General features: G+C 40.9%; 1 protein-coding gene across 1 annotated transcript in view; it reads right to left on the minus strand.

Annotated features, from left to right (window-relative positions):
* Positions 1 to 1,984: 1,984 nt before the first annotated feature.
* LOC135071060 (histone-lysine N-methyltransferase, H3 lysine-79 specific) overlaps positions 1,985 to 18,447 on the minus strand; it is a 33,914-nt gene continuing 17,451 nt past the window's right edge. Inside the window, exons 4-17 of the mRNA XM_063968281.1 lie at positions 16,510 to 16,650; positions 15,450 to 15,635; positions 14,897 to 15,325; positions 14,164 to 14,318; positions 13,414 to 13,583; positions 12,651 to 12,811; positions 11,672 to 11,902; positions 10,797 to 11,003; positions 9,962 to 10,476; positions 9,037 to 9,259; positions 7,246 to 7,518; positions 6,605 to 6,803; positions 6,118 to 6,345; positions 1,985 to 5,958 (exon numbers count right to left, since the gene is read on the minus strand). Coding sequence (XP_063824351.1) covers positions 5,585 to 5,958; positions 6,118 to 6,345; positions 6,605 to 6,803; positions 7,246 to 7,518; positions 9,037 to 9,259; positions 9,962 to 10,476; positions 10,797 to 11,003; positions 11,672 to 11,902; positions 12,651 to 12,811; positions 13,414 to 13,583; positions 14,164 to 14,318; positions 14,897 to 15,325; positions 15,450 to 15,635; positions 16,510 to 16,650 — 3,492 coding nt within the window. The 3' untranslated portion in view covers positions 1,985 to 5,584. The remainder of the gene's footprint in view (positions 5,959 to 6,117; positions 6,346 to 6,604; positions 6,804 to 7,245; positions 7,519 to 9,036; positions 9,260 to 9,961; positions 10,477 to 10,796; positions 11,004 to 11,671; positions 11,903 to 12,650; positions 12,812 to 13,413; positions 13,584 to 14,163; positions 14,319 to 14,896; positions 15,326 to 15,449; positions 15,636 to 16,509; positions 16,651 to 18,447) is intronic.

Below are 18,447 nucleotides of genomic sequence, written 5' to 3' on the forward strand. Positions count from 1 at the left end.
GAGAACGGAGTGAATCAAAGGCAACAAAATATATAATTACTCATTTATTTTTAACTTTTAGTACAAAATAAAACTAGTACACAGGGATACATCTCAAACCTAGCATTTGCAATGTTGAATAGTCCGAGGCTTATGACAATAAGTCTTCTCATTTGTACTATTTTAGACACTAACGTCACACAGTATAGCTCATTTCCAAAAAAAATCTTAACTGAATAATGTTATCACTCCTCAAGGCAACCATCTTGCAATTCATTCAAAATACGCCGTAGTCCATAAATACAATATAACTACTGTACGCGAAATCGATTTTATATTCCTTAATTATATACGAATACATACACAATTTTGAGGTTTGGAGCGGCATTGATGAGTTTTATCAGGCACAATCAAACCGGTGCACTCCTATGTTCACAATACATAATAACGACATTGACATAACAACACAATTTTATTGATAAGAATTTAACATCTCTGTAAAACATATTTTAAAATGCCGCATATTTTGTATTATGAACATGTATCTTATATTTTCCTTCTTTCGACACTATAATAGTCGGTCTCAAATTATTACCATTGCTCAAATTCAGTATCTATTACCTAATACACAATTATATTAACAGTTTCTATATACAAGTACAGTGTACATCAAACTAAACAAAAGTAAATAAATAATATTATGTTGTATAAGTATTCAAGTCTCAAAAACCTTATGTTTTCAATGCTGATATTTAAAATTGCAATTGACGAAGTGTATTCAAAATACTTGTATCACTGAACTGTAACAATATTTTTACTTTTTTCGGGTATTTCAAACCAATTCTATTTTACTCTACTATGTCTATTTTTCTCTCAAAAATATTTTATCTACATTTAATGCTTAAATCGACTTCTAGCTCAAACTCTAAAAACAAAAGTTGTTAACGATTTGGTACAGTACAATCTTAGTGGTACAATCCATCCAAATAAAATTTAAGCTCCCTAAATTAACATACAAGTTATGTTTAATATAACGGTTACCTAATTTAGTAATTCAATTTGATTATCCGATTGTTACTTTGTTCACTTAATGACAAAAACTACGTACACACGGCCGCAGCACAGAGCCCCGATTACGGTAACTTTTATAACGTCTACAATCCAGACGCGTTTCTGATTCTGCGATACGATTGGTCAAAACAGCTGACGTACGCTGTTGAACGACCAATCGTATCGCAGAATCGAGAAGCGTGTCTGGATTGTTGACGTTAAAAATTACCGTAATCGGGGCTCTGGGCGCAGTGTTAACTATCCATTTCCGTTTATGCTTTCGCTCTCATCAAATGGTGATTCTTTGCGATAGAACGAGACAACATAACCAGCAATGGGTAGTTAACACTGTTGCCGATAGTACATTATTCATACGTTTCCTATTGTAAAGTTTGAATTATTTTGCTGATCGTTGTTCAATACAGTAAAAACAATTATTATTCTTATGTTATCGAAATATATGTACTATCCATAATTACAAACTGCATTCGGAACAACGATTACAAAAGTACTCTCGTAATAAGGCCCCTGATCGAATTAAGAACCACATTTATGAAGTCCCAAATCAAATGCTGCAGAGATCTAAAATTCACGTGTGAAATGGTACTAGTGACATCTTAATGAAAATAGGCTACAAGCCTAAAGGCGGTTAAGTATTATTTAACAAAGATTAATTAATAAAATTGGTAGACCAAATATTGCTTTATGTAAGAAACTAGCTTTCCGCCCGCGGCTTCGCCCGCGTGGAATTTTTTCTGTCACAGAAAAACTTTATCGCGCGCGTCCCTGTTTCAAAAACCGGGATAAAAACTATCCTATGTTCTTTCCCGGGACTCAAACTATCTCTATGCCAAATTTCATCAAAATCGGTTGCGAGGTTTAAGCGGGAAAGCGTAACAGACAGACAGACAGAGTTACTTTCGCATTTATAATATTAGTTGGGATTGGGATAGATTAAGTAAGTACCACAATTTTTATAACTACACGTCTAAGAAAACTCAGATTCTCTTAAACTTCGGTCTTAAACCTAGAAGGCGGATAATCTTCGTGAGCGAAAAGTATTATTTATGACTACCAATGTGCGTGTGACAATTAATGATTAACCTATAAAAATAGCAACTAAGCTATTTTAATATGTTTTATTGCGACGACGAAGACCTTTAAAATATCTAGCGGTTTAAACTTGGTCCTTCTTACTTAGTTGACATGCTAATTAATTATGAGCCAATTATAATCAATATTTTGCAACTGGTGGTAAGTAATGAGATGTTGGTACTGCTTTATACTACAATTGAATCACAACCAAGCTTTTACAAGTTAATAAATTCAGAAACGACCTCGTGTTCCACCAACTAAAAGTGCTGTTAGTGAAAGCCACGATATAATCTATAACATATGTATTAAAATGCCAATTTATATAATATAATTTGAAAACTAATAAATAAACAATTTATTACACGTTAAAAATCAGGAATATTAATTTCACTGATGCAATACCAAATCAGATTTTTACAATTGTAGCATGGAATATGAAAATCCATAAATAACTAAACCAAATTAATAGGAATATTTTGTGTGACTATAATGACCGGACCCTAAAGCTATCAATTATCCTTGAACAAATTTACCTCAAGCCAATTCGAAACTATCATTTTTCAAAATGATTTCTGCTAAACCTATGCTCATTAATTACTACTAATAAAATCCCAGGTTTTGTCACAGATAACGTAGTTACAAAGTCCTGTTCGTCTCATTGTAATAAAATTAATCACGTGAGTCTAGTTATGGGAAGACGCCAGTTTCAATAACAAAAATCTTGAATATTAAGACAATTAACATCTAACCGCTTATTTGCACCGTTGTGTTACGCTTATATTTAGCTTATCCTTCACCTTATTCTACTCGTTACATTAATTAAAAAAAATCAACAAAATAAAAATAAATACTTCTTTTTGAAGTCTGTAAAAAATAGATACATTAGCCATAATACCATCAAAATGTACTATCGTTTGGTATTAGAGCAAAACAAGAATTATACTTCTCATGCTAATAGTTTCGTCATAATTATTTATTTAATCAACCTTATTGACCACAAAAGTGGCCAATATTCAAATAAAAATATTGCTTTTATTAAATAAATCTTCCCCCAAAGTGCGTGTTGACACTATACATTTTCACTAAATTAAATAGATCGATGAAAAGTGTAGCGCGATAGGCATTTTACAACCCAAGAGAAGAACAAGTTACAATATTTTTGTAATATATGCGAACTACTGATGGGGCGAGTCCAATTAGCGACTGGATAGCATTCTGCGTAAAAAAAAATACGGCCAGTGACGAATTTTACTTTTGTTATTACCTCAAAAACTTCTTTCTTTTGGATGTCAAAATGAGTCATGTTTCAATGACTATAAAATGATCTTATTTGCACTGATCAAACGGGATATTTCAGGTGCCAAATTTAACACGCTAAAGGCTTCCACAGACCACACGCGAGTCAGAAGCAGTGCGGGTCAGTTGCAGCGCGGCTTAGGCACTGAAAGCAGCGCAGTTTAAAAGCAGTTGCAACGCGGGCGGTTGTCAAAAATTTAAATATTCGAAAACCGCTTTTAACGCGCTGATACCGCCCTGCGTCCGGTGTGTCATGCTAATATTATTATGGCCGCCATAGTAATACAACAGCGCGGGCCCGCGTTCGCACCGCTTCTGTCCCGCACCCGCGCCGCCTCGTTTGTCGTTCGGCAGTTGCAGTAACGGCGCGGTTGGAGCGCGCGCCCGCGTTCAAATTTGGTGTTACACACTTAAAAGAGTTTTTTGTATTACAACTTGCACAGGCCCGTATTCAAACTGCGCTGCTACTGCCCCGCGTTTGGTCTGCCCAAGCCTTAATGACACAACTAGTAAAGTGCATAATGACTAGTCTGCAATTAATTATTTTGCAATGTTCTGTAGCATAAAATATTTTTCTTTATACCAGTCAATTAGGTTTAAAATAGCGTGCTTATATTGGCTAACTTTTGTAGCTGTACCAATCATAACATAATAATGCCGCGTTTATCTGATGAAAATCATAGTACTTTTCATGAAAGAAGTACCGTAGTACTATTATAAATAGATAAAATCTGCATGCAAAATTAATTCCGCAAAAACTCGGGTAACTTTTTCATGAAAGGAATTTTAACCAAGTTTTTGAGCCACTGAACTTTGGACCCTTTCTTATTCTGGGATACGTGGTACATACATACAAGTATGTGTACAAGGTATGTACCACTTGATTTTTAATGAAGCAGTTATCTTTTCCTTTACCTGGTGGTAGCGGAATAAGTGCCGCCCTATTTAAACTCTATTCATATGAATAAGGTAGGCATAATAACAATTATTTTCTTAATAATTGATTAAAGAGTGGACAATAATTGTTTTCGAGTGTTTATTACAGACTTTTTAATAAAACTATTTTAAATGTATCGTATAATTACTTCATTAAAAATCGACAGGATCGATTCACAGACTCTCACCATTTATAACTCAATCTTTTATGAGTTATCAGCATTTGGAAGTACATAATATGATGTACATAATAATACATAATGTATACTTAATTCTTTCTTGATTGTTGATGGGTTCTTAAGATTTGCAGTCTTTTTAGTTCCAGAAATAGTAGAAAGTCTTGGAAACGGATCCAACATGCATATTATTCTTTTACACAGTAAAATGTATATGGTAGCACTAGCCTTTTCAGACCTATTAATATAAAAATGTCATAGTTTGGTATAATACAATGTATTGTGTAACAATATATACGTAATCTATTCATTCGTTAGCAGTAAAAGCTATAAAATGTAAGGTTTTCCCAAAGAAATGATGAACATTATTCAGAGAGTGAGCTTTCCGCAACATCGAGAACGAAACACATAAAACAACAAACATTCATCAAACGACCGGCGTAAGAACGATCCGCTGTATCGTCACCGAATCATGTATTTCAAACTCTAAGACCTAAATGAACACATGAAATACAAACCGTCGCGGCGCTACAGTTCTTCACTGCGCCCAGACGGAGCGGCGACATAAACCTAGTGTTAAATAATTACAAATCTTAAACGTAAAATAAACTCAATAATATACATAATTACATTATATATTCGAAAATATAACAAAAAACGACACAGTCAACATCCGAGAAGGGGTCGAGCGCACTCACGGCCGTCAGGCGGCCGGCGGCGGGCGATCGGGACTCTTATTTACATCAAACATTCTCTCGCGTCGGCAGTGTTCCGATAATTACGCTAAGGCGCGCGTGGCTCCGGCGGCACGGGCGCAACCGAGGAGCCCGAGGTCTGCATAGAAACGGGTTCCTCGGAACGCCGGGGCGGCCAGACGTCGCTCGGTCCACAAACCTATGTCGCGTTTCGGCGCACGGGCGTTCGGCCGCGCGGGAGCCACTTTGGCACCGGGGGTCACGGCGCGGACCGCGGCCCACCGAGCGGGTCGCGACCGCGCGGCTGCGTCGTCAGTGCGCGAAGCGGCAGACGTCGCAGCGCTAGATGCTCGGGCGTCACATCGCCGGCCGCTCCCAGTCCACTGCCGCCGGCGGGGGCGCGCCGCTCCACGCGCCCCACTGCTCGCGGCGGAAGAAGCGCTTCTTGAAGTGGTGCGCCGGCAGCGGCGACGGCGAGCGCGCGTCCGAGCCGCCCGGCGCGCCCGCCGCCGCCGCCGCGCCCGCCCCGCCCGCCGCCTCCGCCGCCCGCGCCACCCCGCGAGCCGCTTCGCCGTGTCCGATCCCCGAATCCGGAGACGTATTGCACGCCTCGTCCGACCGCCGCCGTTTATCCTCCATCGCGGTGGAAGCGAACGAAATTATCTGGTCGAAGCGAAACGCTATCCGGTCCTGCCATTTGCTTTCGTCGACCTCTTCGGTTCCTTCGCCATCTGAGTTCGAAAAGATCATATCAGGATACGAGGCGTCCGGGAGAGATAAATTTTGACAGGTTATGCGATTTCATCAAAAGTCGCTACCGTTTATCTGAACACGCATATTATGCTTTAATGTCTATTAGAAATCCCAAAAAGTAGTATGTATCATCGTACCTGCAGGTCGCGCGCTGTCGGGCAGCTCGTCGACGAGCGGCGTGGACGTGTTGGAGTGCGGGTCGAGCGGCGGCGAGCGGCGCCGCGCGGCCTCGTCGTCGCCCGCGCCGGCGCCGCCCCCGCCCCCGCTGCCGCTGCCGCTCCCGCTGCCCGGGCCCGCCGTCGCTCCGTTGCGCCCGCGCCAGTATTCCGATGCCAGCACGCGCGCTTGTAAACATGCAGCTAAGCCTGTAGGAAATTCGATAGCTTAAATAGATTATATTTATAGTACGAGGGGACCGTAAGAAACCCTACGTCATTTGATACTAAGATAATTTGATCCATGGCACACGTTCAGAAAAGTGCTAAGCTTGGAACAATTAATTAATAAACTCCGATTTGGCCAAAAGCACAAAAAAAATTTGAGCAATTTGACCGTAAATGACGGTCAGTCAACTTCAGCCACTTTAGTGATTTTCATGACTAGTCGTGTACGTTGAGCACTGACCTTCCAGCGGCTGGTGCGCGGAGGCCGGCTCGTGGTAGCGCGCGCTGAGGTTGACGGTCGCGTTGATGATGCTCTGGTTGGAGATCTCGAGCGTGCGCTCGATCTCGCCGTTGACGAGGTCGCCGATGGTGCGCGCGCCGGGCGCCGCCAGCCGCTCCTGCGATAGATGCCGACGCAGCGCCAGTTTAGCCGGGGAGACCTGCCGAGCGGTCGCTCTTCTTGTTCAATGACGTATAGCTTGCGCCTCGCGAAGTCTCGCCCGAGACGTCGCGAGATCGCGGCGCGAATGCTCGGTACACAGAGCGATCGCATGACAGTCACAAAATAATGTTAGTAGATTGTCTACAAAATTCTGCCCTTTTCTCAATCATGTTCATTTATACGATCGTGTGCATTGAAATGAGAATCATTTTAGGATTAAATCAGGACACAATTTTGTGGACGATCAGCTTCAAACACGAGAAACACAATACGTCTTGATTGTTATTAATTTTGTTATAGTAAGAATAAGAATGTTGTTATTCATTATACTAGCCATGCAAATCTACGTCCATTTATTGGGCGGTTTTGGTACTCCTGCTAACTTCAACGACTAGCAGGAAAAAAGTTTATTAGCCCAGTCATTCATTAGTAGTCCGTACCTGCGTGTAGTCGGGTTGCGATATGTGTCGGAGGTCGGGCGGGCGCGCGTCCAAGTGCGCGGGCAGGCGCGCGCGCTCGAACGGGTAGCGCTCGCGCCGGAAGTCCCGCGCCGCGCGCGCGAAGCCCGGGCCCGGCTGCGCGGGCGCCGCGGCGGCCGGCCCCGCTCGCGCCCCGAACGCGCCCGCCCCGTGTCCCGCGAGCGCCCCGCCGCCGCTCGTCGGCCGCACGTACCCGTTGGCGTACGCGTGGTTCGGCGTCGGCTGTCGCGCCGCCTGCACAGATTCACACGCCCGTTCAACGACCCGTCTCGGCAGCGTCGAGATTGTAGGTTACCGATTCAGAGGGCTGAGTGTGAGTTTACATCAAACGTCCTCACTGGCGCGTAAAAAATTACATTAAATGTATGACGGATTGTACAGCCGCCCTAGCGGAAACGTTCAAGAACTAAAATTTTCATACATTTTTTTAACACGCTCACTAGTGACGACGTTTGATGTAAACTCACACTCAGCCCACAGTATTTTCGAATTTGAACCTCCAGTCCGGGCGCTATCAATGATGTAGTACTTCACTTAGTTGCTAGATTACGACAGCACACTTATGCGTTTTTTTTTTTATTGCGGCTACTGCTACAAGGCAATTTTAATACATACATTTGGTCATCTTTGCATTGAGTAGATAACATTCAAGGTGGACGTTCTATGAAGGAGTCTCTACGATCTGCCGTGGACGTCTTCGATCTGATGGTTTTGGTTGTGACACAAACACACGCACAATTGTTAAATATCAGAAGTAAAATAAAAAATGTAAAGGACCTTCCTCCAAATACATCTGAGCAGGTTATTTCATTTGAGGATTATTTTTATTGTAAAAAATAAAATATTTCTTCTTTAACTAAAGATTTTATAAGCATTATTTATTTTAGTTTTGAGAAATACCACATCATAAAAATTACTCCTCAATTCTTCATTTAAGTCCATTTATAATCTCAGACAAGTAATAATAAAAAAAAACAAGATAAATAAATAAATCGATAAAATGTTTTTGTTAATGCTATTAAAATTTCTGAAAATCTAGTAAGACGTAAATAATAAAAACCGGGGTTTTTCTAAGAAAATACTGAACAAAACTTAAAAGCAAACTCAAAGTGACCTTTACTATGGAAAAGTATGACTAGTGATCGGATAATCAAATGCGAAGTTCATTTTCAAAGACGTCCACCACAAAACATAGATTCCCCAGCGATGTCCACAAATAATAGCCAACAGAAACACTTAAAATGCTCAAAATTTTGCAGGCACATAGACACACTCATCTTCCTTCTCTTTGGTTTCTAATTGATCTTCCCAACCATTACACAGAGGGATACAACATGAGCGTAGAAACAGGACATGGTTTGTTTGTTTTTTTCACACAATATCACAGCCATGACACAATGCCGTGGGCATTTCGAAAATTGGGGTAAAATACTCGCGTAAATACCTGATGTCGCGTTTTCGCCATTCCAGGAGCTTGTCCATTAGAGCAGCGGTAAATTAGAACAATTTATAAGTGGGGGTGGGTAAATATCTTTTGGATTTTTTCTCAAAAGACTACCTATACGTATTTAAAAAAGGATTTTAAACACCAAATCGCAATCCTCATCACCCACCAACCATACTTAAATATCCATCCGATTATCCGATCACTGATAATAATTGACCAGTTCCGAGCCAATAGCCATGAAAACAACCTGAACGGGGCATCATGTTCAACGTGAGCACGATGCAATAGTTAGTCAGCGGACTGACCTTGCGCTGCTCCTGGTCCTCGTTGAGCACGGAGGTGATGATGCTCTTGAGGCGGTCCTCGAAGTTGATGACCTTGGGCGACTCCTGCACCTTGGCGACGACGTTGAGCGGCTTCTGCGGCTTGGCGGGCGAGTGGCGCGGCGCCAGCGGCGGCGGCTGCGGCCCGCGCGCCACGCCCGCCACCGGCGCGCGCTGCAGCGGCGACACCTTCGGCTGCATGCTCCTGCAAGCGAGTCCTCTGTCCATAAGGTGTCCACGAGTCAAAATAATTGTATTCGATTACCCCACAGATGGGGATGGGGCGAGTCATGTGCCCTACAGCAGAGTGGATACGGTGTATTATATCTTGGCGTAATTTTAAGGAACGCACGTTAATCTTCTTCTTCTTCTTATAAATAAAAATGGATTGTTGTTCGTTAGTCTGGCTAAAACTCGAGAACGGCAGGACCGATTTGGCTAATTTTTGTCTCGAAATATTTGTGAAAGTTCAGGGAAGGTTTAAACAGTGAAAAAACACAGTTCTTATAAAAGAAAAATACAGCGGTACAAAGTTCGCCGGGACAACTAGTAATAAATACATATTATAATGACAAACCATGGGAGTCAGAAACCAACAGGGCTTCATTCGGGAATAAATTCTAATAGGAACCGTCTCGAAGTCCTTTTACTAAAGCCTGGTCCGTGAGCACGTAGAATCCCGTCCAATGACCCTAAGCTACCCATCCTTATCGCTCGCGCATAATTATATTGCTGTCGCGACTGTGCGACGCGCGCCCGCAGTGAGTGTGCGAGCGCGACAGCAACATAATTACGTGCGAGCGACAAGGATGTGCAGCTTGGGGTCATCGGACGGGATTCTACGTGCTCACGGACCAGGCTTTAGCTAATGGGAAGTCCTAAAAAAAAATAAGACCATTGAACTCACCCTTTCTGTTGCCTGTGAAGGTCTATATGCCTGTCGAGCTCGCGCGCGTAGCCGTTGACGATGACGTTGGGCTTGGCGCCCTTGCCGGCCTCGAGCTGGCGGCCGGTTTCGAGGATCTTCTGCGCGAGCAGCTCGGGGTTCTGCTCCTCGATCTTGACGACGGCGGGCACGTCGGGCCACTCCTGCGAGCGCGAGCGCTGCTCGCGGAGCTTCCTGGGCTTGGAGTTGACCGTGTGCGGCTTGACCGTGGCCACGGGCACGGCGGTCGGAACCACCTTCTGCTGCTCGCTAGCCCTCTCCATTTGCATTATTTCATTCTGCAGGTGTCCAACCTGCGCATGTAACCGTTTTCTATGAGCCAAAGTAGCCGATATCTCCTTCAATATACAATCATGGGCCATGCTCTGAGTGATCTCTACATCGGGCGGTATGTGACCTAACTGTCTATATTTTTCTGTTATTTCAAACGTTCTCTGCTTAACAAGAATAGCTTGTTCAGCTTCTATACTGTTTACCTGAAATTAAAGTAAAATGTTTTCAATACTTACAAGATTTATTCACTCAATTCACTAGATACTTATATTTTTTTAATTTCTTTTTATAATTTAAGACCCATTTCACAATATTTAATTAAAATTAATTACGTAAAACATGCCTGAATAGAAAACAATGATGAGAAAATATGATACTGTTATGTATAGTAATGATTGTGAAATACGTCCGTTATACAAGGAAATATTCACTTTAAAGCAAATGTGCATGCATTCCAATAAATATGAGGATTTTTCAATAAATTTATAAAAAACAACACGAGTAAAATTTTAGGACTAGGTACCTGAGCTTGCAGTTTGCTAGCTTTACTTTGCAGTTCTTTGTGCCTGCCCACGATTTCCTTAGCTTTGGCGAGTAAATCCACCGTATTATTGGCGTGTATACCCAATTCACTCATACGTGCTTTTAGTAGTGCGACACTGTCACTTATAAGCACATTAATCTGTTTATCTAATTGTGACGCACGTGACTTCAATTTCTGATTTCTTTCCTGAAAATGGACATCACCATATATTTTTGGGTTATTTATTAGTTTGGTAGTGTGGCAGGAAATTAATTAAAACATATTAATAAAAATAGACAAAACAATGATTCGCTACACACAGATACTGATTCAGACAAGGTAGCAGAAATTTTAATTGAATTTATAAACAAAATTAGAGACCAAAGTAAAAATATTTATGCTAACTCGTCTAAAACAAACAATGTAAAAAGTAATATACAATTTTATACGTCAACTCACAATAATCTCTCCGTATATGACTCGAAATTAAAAGAAAAGTTGCAATTCAATAGCACTAATGAAAGGTCAAGAAGGAAGAACGGAACATTCACAATAAATGCAGCCTATGTTTGTTAAGCGGCAGTCACATACAGTAGGGTAGTTGACAGTGTTGACACCACCAATTGATGTGCTTTTTATAAGCTTTAGATTATCCTACAATTTCACTATTTTGCTAACTCAACTTACAAACTTTAAATTACCAAGCAATAACACAAGCTAAGTTTAGAGTTACAGGTATTTCAAACCAAATTGAGCTTTTATGGTTAGAATAAAGTGTTCTTTTAGAAAAGTGCCTAATTATTGGTTTATTTTGTCAGCTACCCACTGTTTTGTGAACCGCGCGTTAATTTAGTCACGCATGCAGTCAGTCCTACCTTCTCCTTGTCGATCTGGTGGCGGATCTCATCGGCATACTCGGGCGTGGCCATGCGGCGGACGAGCGCTAGGTACTGGTCGCGGAACATATCCAATAGTAACTGCAGGCTGTAGGGCGCGGTCGGCGAGCGCGGGATGTCCAGCTCTGAGTGCAAGCGCTCCGCCGGTTGTAAAGCCACGCCCAAAGCTGATAGCCGCTGTTCTACGCAACCTGGCGGCGGCGCCGTTACCTGACAGGGGCAAAATGTATAAACTACAGTACAGCTCGGGAGTATTGATCCTTCGGATAGCTAATTTTAGCCGAAAATCGTCGTCTTCGAACACTATCACAACCACGCATCATAGTATGACGGTAAAATAAACATTGATCTTAAAGTTAGTTAATACATCTGAAGAGTTATTCTACAATTTTGTTTTTTCAATTGTCTTTTTTTTTTTAATCTTATGTCAGTGTTAGTCCTTCCTCTTCTTTCGTATCGATGGGCATATTGACCCCAACCAATACTCCTATCGATATTACATTACAATGCCCGGCAATAAATATTGCACATCGACCTTTGGAAAGAGAATCGGTTAATTTCGACTCGTAGAGCGTTATCTCTGTCGCACACTACCTATACGATTGACAAAACGTCATTGACATAACATTATTCAATGAAAATATTGTCCGAACTCTTAGTATTTCTCTTCGACAAATACTTTAACACATTGTGAACCACTTTTCTTTCACGACTATAAAAAGTTTTTGGCAATTTAATTCACAAAATCAATTGCACACATTTAAAATAAAGTTTGTTTACACTTTGACAAAACGTCATTGTCAGTCATTGTTCAAGTGAGACAGTGATAACGCTCTACGAAACCGAAATTAGCCGATTGTCTCTTTCTAAGGGTCGATGTGCAATATTTATCGCCGGGTATTGTAGTTAAAAGAAACATAGTTTTTGGCTTTATAACGACAAAATAAATAATACTCACGGTGCCATTATGGGCAGTGGAAGCGAGCGTGGTGGAGTGTAGCAAGTCGAGGCCGGCGATGGCGGCAGGCGCGGCGCGCCGGCGCTTGGCGCGGGCGGCGGCCCTGCGCCGCGCGCCCCCAGCGCTCGCGCTGCGTTTGCTCGCCGACCGCCGACTCCGATCTGGGGACGTAAACAAATGATGTTACTCAGACTGCGTTTATTTCTCATAAACAGCTAGGGCGTAAGGTTGATCCCGATTCGACCAAACTTTTATCCGAGAATAACTCCTGATACAACTGGCACATTGACAGTTTCAGTATGGGAAATAATGTCAAAACCGACGATTTATTCTGAGATTAATATTTTACTCTTGTTTGATCGAATCCACCCTTAGTTTACAAGGTTCCCTAAAAATAATCGGGGACAAATAAAATCGTGTAGCAATTTAAGAGAATAGGACATCAATAAAAATGATGAATCCAGATTCAGTGACCAAATCCACCTTCAGACCGCGTAGCCTCTGATGTTCCTGAAGGACCGAAAAGACAAGAGAAGAGGTTGAGAGAATGACGCGAGATGATAACCAAGTTGGCGACAACCAGCAGTGGACTGATCCTGCTTCGATGCCTTCTCTAGATACCATTGTTTGTCTCTAAACGGTGGGAGGATCCAAATTACAAAAGATAATGAGAGATGTTAGCGCCCCCTTAAGAACCACCTTAATAATCTTTATGACCTTCCTAAGTGCCTAACATTAGTCAAAAGATACTTCATTCACTCACTTGAATCTGAAGAGGAAGCCCATGGCGCGCCCCACTCGCGCGGCGCGGGCTCGGGCCCCGGGGGCGCGTCGTCGGTGCCGCTGGACTCCTCGTCGCTTTCGTCCGTCGAGCGCCGCGCCACGCGTCTTTTGGCCACGGCCGCGCGCGCTCGCGTCCGACCGTTCTCTCCCCTGTGGGATTACAAACGATATCTTAGAAAAAGTACGGTTTATACAGGCTCCCAGTGAGAATATGCACAAAAATAACATTAAACAGACCAAAATCAGAGCTATCGTTTTTGATCATCAGTTGGCGCCACTGATGAGCTGTCACTTGCCAGTGGCGCCAATCTTGCGCCTTACTTTTTTTGTAATTCGTAAGTTTTTGCAAGCGCGCGGGAAGAACCTGGATGCGGACAGTGCAGCATCGTTTATTATGGAAAACCTTGGGGGAGGCCTTTGTCCAGCAGTGGACGTCATTTGGCTGAAACGACGAGTTTTTGCAAAATTGAATCACATAACGATAGTGACTTCTTAGCTTCTTACCTACATCTTAGCTTAGACCGTAGTAGAGCACCATTCGTCGCCGTCGTCGTTTCAGCCGAAAGACGTCCACTGCTGGACAAAGACCTCCCCCAAGGATTTCCACAAAGACCGGTACTGTGTCGCCCGTTCACCAGATCGTCGGTCCATCTAGTGGGAGGCCTTCGACTCGTCTTTCGGCTCGTAGTGTACCAGGTTACTTTAAAAACTTTTGACGTAATTAAATTACCTGACGGGCCGCTGCCTGGCGACCTTGCGGCGGCGCTCCGGCAGCGAGCCGGTGCTGTGGTTGCTGTTCCCGTTGAGCAGGTCCGGCGTGGGCTGGCGCGTGGGCGGCGCGCTCAGGTTCCTCTTGCCACTCGTCTCGCCCTCGTCTTGAACACCCTATATAAACATTTCATTGTTCATACTGTTTAAGGGTCTTTCAGCGAATAATGCTTCAACCACACAAACGCGTGCAGATCGCCATCCCGGCGCGATCACAGGCCAATGAATGCACGGACTGTCATGAGTCGCGCGACCTGTCATTGGCCTATTATCGCGCCGGCGATGACGATCTGCGATGGCGGTGTAGTTGAAGCTTTAGCAAAGAATTCGAAGCGTGCTTCACCTGTTTACTTACACTGTCACAGATAAAGTATAAAAATCATTTTGATACATGTATGAAATTGCATGTTTTATATTATTTACATAGTCGTACAAAAATTAAAATTACGATTGGCTTACATTGATAAATATACAATACACATAAAATATTTATAAATTATTTCGGTTTTATAAATAAATATTCATAATGTTTTACATAGGAATATCTATTGCATTTTATGATATGTATGTATTATTTATTTATGTACTTGAGAATGAATGATCAAGTTCATTATTGTAATAAATAAACTAATATTATAAAAAATATAATAAACATAAACATAATTAATAGAGATATTATGTGATTGGAAACAGACCCTTTTGCTGACCTTGAGTTTCGGATTTTTCAGTCTTTGAAAGTATCTCTCCAATTTAGTCCTATCTATAATATGTAAATAGTAAGAGACTGGCTTCCCCGTCCATGACACTGATCCCTTCAGAGGCGACATCTCACTGACGTGCATGATAGTGCCGATATCGCTCAAGTTTCTATCTGTTATTCTGAAGTTTAATGGACAAAAGCTTTTCGATGATACAATTTTTGCTCCGTCTTTCAAATCAGCAAATCTTTCTTTCAACTGATGATCAACATTTGGGCCAAACGCAAAGTTGTTTACGAAGACGATCGTCGCTGCATTTATTTTTTCTCTGTGTTCATCCATCAAAAAGTCGCCTTTTATTAATTTGTATTCACCGAACTTTTTACCGTACCACCGCATTAAAGTTCTAAAATTTAAATCCATGCTCTGAAAATAAAGATACAACAGTGTTAATGTTCAAATTGTTTAATTTAGAATTTAGTGCGGAGACTATGTGCAGTGCAGGAGGTATTACGTAACTTAAATTCTATGTATTTAAAAGTAAACATACTTCAGCATATTTGCTAGGAACTTCTGCTTTCTCCACGCCAAAACAGATGCGGCAGGGTGTCGCCGCCGCCATCTGCAGGACCACTTGCCCCACACCCGAGCCAAGGTCCACGAACACATCTTCGGCAGTGATTTCGATCTGATCTATCATTTGGCATACTAACTCGTATGAAGTTTCACCATATACCTGTAAGTTAAAACGAATTGCACCTTAGATAATTTTTAAAACCAACATGGTTTACTACTATACAATAAAGAAAAGTTTATAGAACTTTTTATAGAGATATCTGTAGATGGCCAACATCAAAACATACTAACATCAAAGATTATGTTGAAATATTTATATGTGTATTTATTTAAAAAGCATGATACCTATTTTTATTACCGCATTTGAGAAATTGATTTTGAAATCAATTTTTTTCATTTAATTTACTTCATACCTAGATATTTTATATCAGTAAAATGCAATTCTTGAAAATTTCATTTTTATTAATTACAGCAGCAGACATCAATCACCCCACTACTAAAAGTTAAAAAAATACATTTTAGATCTGTGACCTATTTTTTGTGATCTTAGATGTCGATCGATTTGACGGTGGTAACTATTTTGTGATCTTGTTATTTCGATTTTGTTCGGTATTCTTCTTTTGCTCGAAGTCAATAAAATGTAGGTACTTGATAATTTGTTTTAAGTCAACATCACATCGTAAATAGTTTCTAGTAATGTATTTAACCTAAAACAAAATGAAAATGGTTACCGATTCTTGTTTCGTAATGATTGTTGTATCAAAAATAATACTTGTTTACCAGGTTTTGCTTCAGTTGAACGACTCTATTTTTTTGGTAGAATGATAATGAGGCCACATAGATGAAACAAAAATAATGGTAAAGTTCATTAGCTGAACTGAAGGTATGTAAAATATGTAATTAGGTTTATGTGAATATTTTTTTACACATTTCTAGCATGTAAAGTAGTTATGTCGATAGCATATTAATTGAACACTATGTTATTTATAACAGTTAGAACAGGATTAAGAAAAAAATATCCAAAATATACAAACCTCAGGTGAAAATGGCTCATATTGATTTAATTTATCTGGGTCTGAGACTGCTTGATTGTATGTCTGCTGTAAAATATGTCTCAATAAGCCTCTTGATGGGTACTTGTTTAAACGTTGAGCTGGCAGTGAAGTTCCCTTTTCCTGTAAAATAATAAAAAAAACACATTTTAATTTAGGCAACTACATTCACAACAATTAGAAGTAATATCTATCCGACTTTTCAACATTTCATATTATCAATATTATTCTCGTAATGTGACCTGCTCTTGCATTTTATCTACTAAAGGACTGGGACCACGTGTCCGCAAAAGGCAACGACACCTTGCCCGTGAACTTTTGTGGGATCATTTCCAGACATCAACCCAGACCCAGACTACAGGTCAGAGACACTTTTCATAATCCCTACTCTACCTAGACAAAATATCAGATAAAAATTCGTTTTTTTCGCAATATCGTAACATCAAAACAAAGATGCTGCTGTTACTCATGAATAATAACGGTCAAAATTATATTTCGGAACATTAATATTATGTATGTGTATTGTGCGACCTTGACATTGGCGGTGGCCATATAATATGAACGATCGATACCGGCACTGCGTCATTTAAGAGCAATGTCGTCGGCCTTGAATCAAAACAAGATTCAAGGTTTTATTCGTTTCCATGCAGTAAGTTACGATTATAATATGGACCGCTCTATAATGAAGACAAGCGGTCATTAGCTTTGCTATACATAGAAGTGCGAGGAAGACGTGTGACGCGAGCATACTATGGTTTGCGCACAGCGACTATTCGAGTCAGCAGGAAGTAACGGTGCAGTTGTATTGTTAGTTTTGCATTATTTTGACGACTATTGAGTTATTATTTAATTTATTAATGATTATTCCTATGATTGTGTCAAAATATATTCATTATTCAAATTCATAGAAAATATGCATTTATATTTTGTCACATTTCAATTGCATAGAGTCAGGAAATGTATTGACCTATAAAAGTGATCGAAAGTCCATCAGCAATTTCAAATACTAGTTATCAGGGAAAATCCAAAAAAGGACATAATAATATTATTATATCTACAATAATGAGTAAATAATTGAGGCTTTCCCAATTTCCTTCAAAATGTTCCTACAAGTTCATCTATTTTGCAAAATCAAAAAAATTGATCGATTTTTCACTTGTTCCTGTTCGTTTCATCATTTTCATTACACAACCGCGCTAAAACGGGAGATATTGCTTATTTATTAATCAAAGTTCAATTGCCTAACTTCATTCGTAAACAATCAAGTAGAGTACCTAGAAGAAAGAATTTAACATTACCTAATGGTACTGCTATTATCATCTCGAACAAGTTTGAATGAACTATACAAGGTTAGAGTTATATGGCGGCTATATTTAGCCGAGACTGGAAAATCAATAACGACCTCTATAAGCAGGCGGACGATTGCGGCACGCGCTTAGTCGCGGGCCGACCACCTTCCCATCCCAAGGCGGGTGGCCAGGGGGTGGCGGGTTATGGCGCGGCCGCGTGGTATCTATATTCATTGTTTGTTTGTTTACGTTTGGCGAGCATTTCATTCACCCAAGTTCCAATAATATTAACACTTGTTATTTACTATTGCATTCAAACTGTTTCCCCCGCCTCACTTTGTAATTATTCAAATGTACCTACATTCAACAACACGCATCGTCTTGTCGACCTGATTTTCAAAAACACATGGTTCTCTTATGTTGAAAGTATTCCCCGCAGATTACACAATTGAATTTCATGCTAGTTGACCATGACCAATGACCATCATGCATCATCGTTATTATGATAAAGACTAAGTTCAATTAAAAGTAAATTGTAGGACTTCCTACAATATGAAGAAAATGGAAATACATAAAGAATACAGAATAGATCGGTAGGTACATCTATTGCAGCTAGCTGTGGTATTGAAGC

The sequence above is a fragment of the Ostrinia nubilalis genome, chromosome 1 (genome assembly GCF_963855985.1).
Source record: "Ostrinia nubilalis chromosome 1, ilOstNubi1.1, whole genome shotgun sequence".
Lineage (NCBI taxonomy): Eukaryota > Metazoa > Arthropoda > Insecta > Lepidoptera > Crambidae > Ostrinia > Ostrinia nubilalis.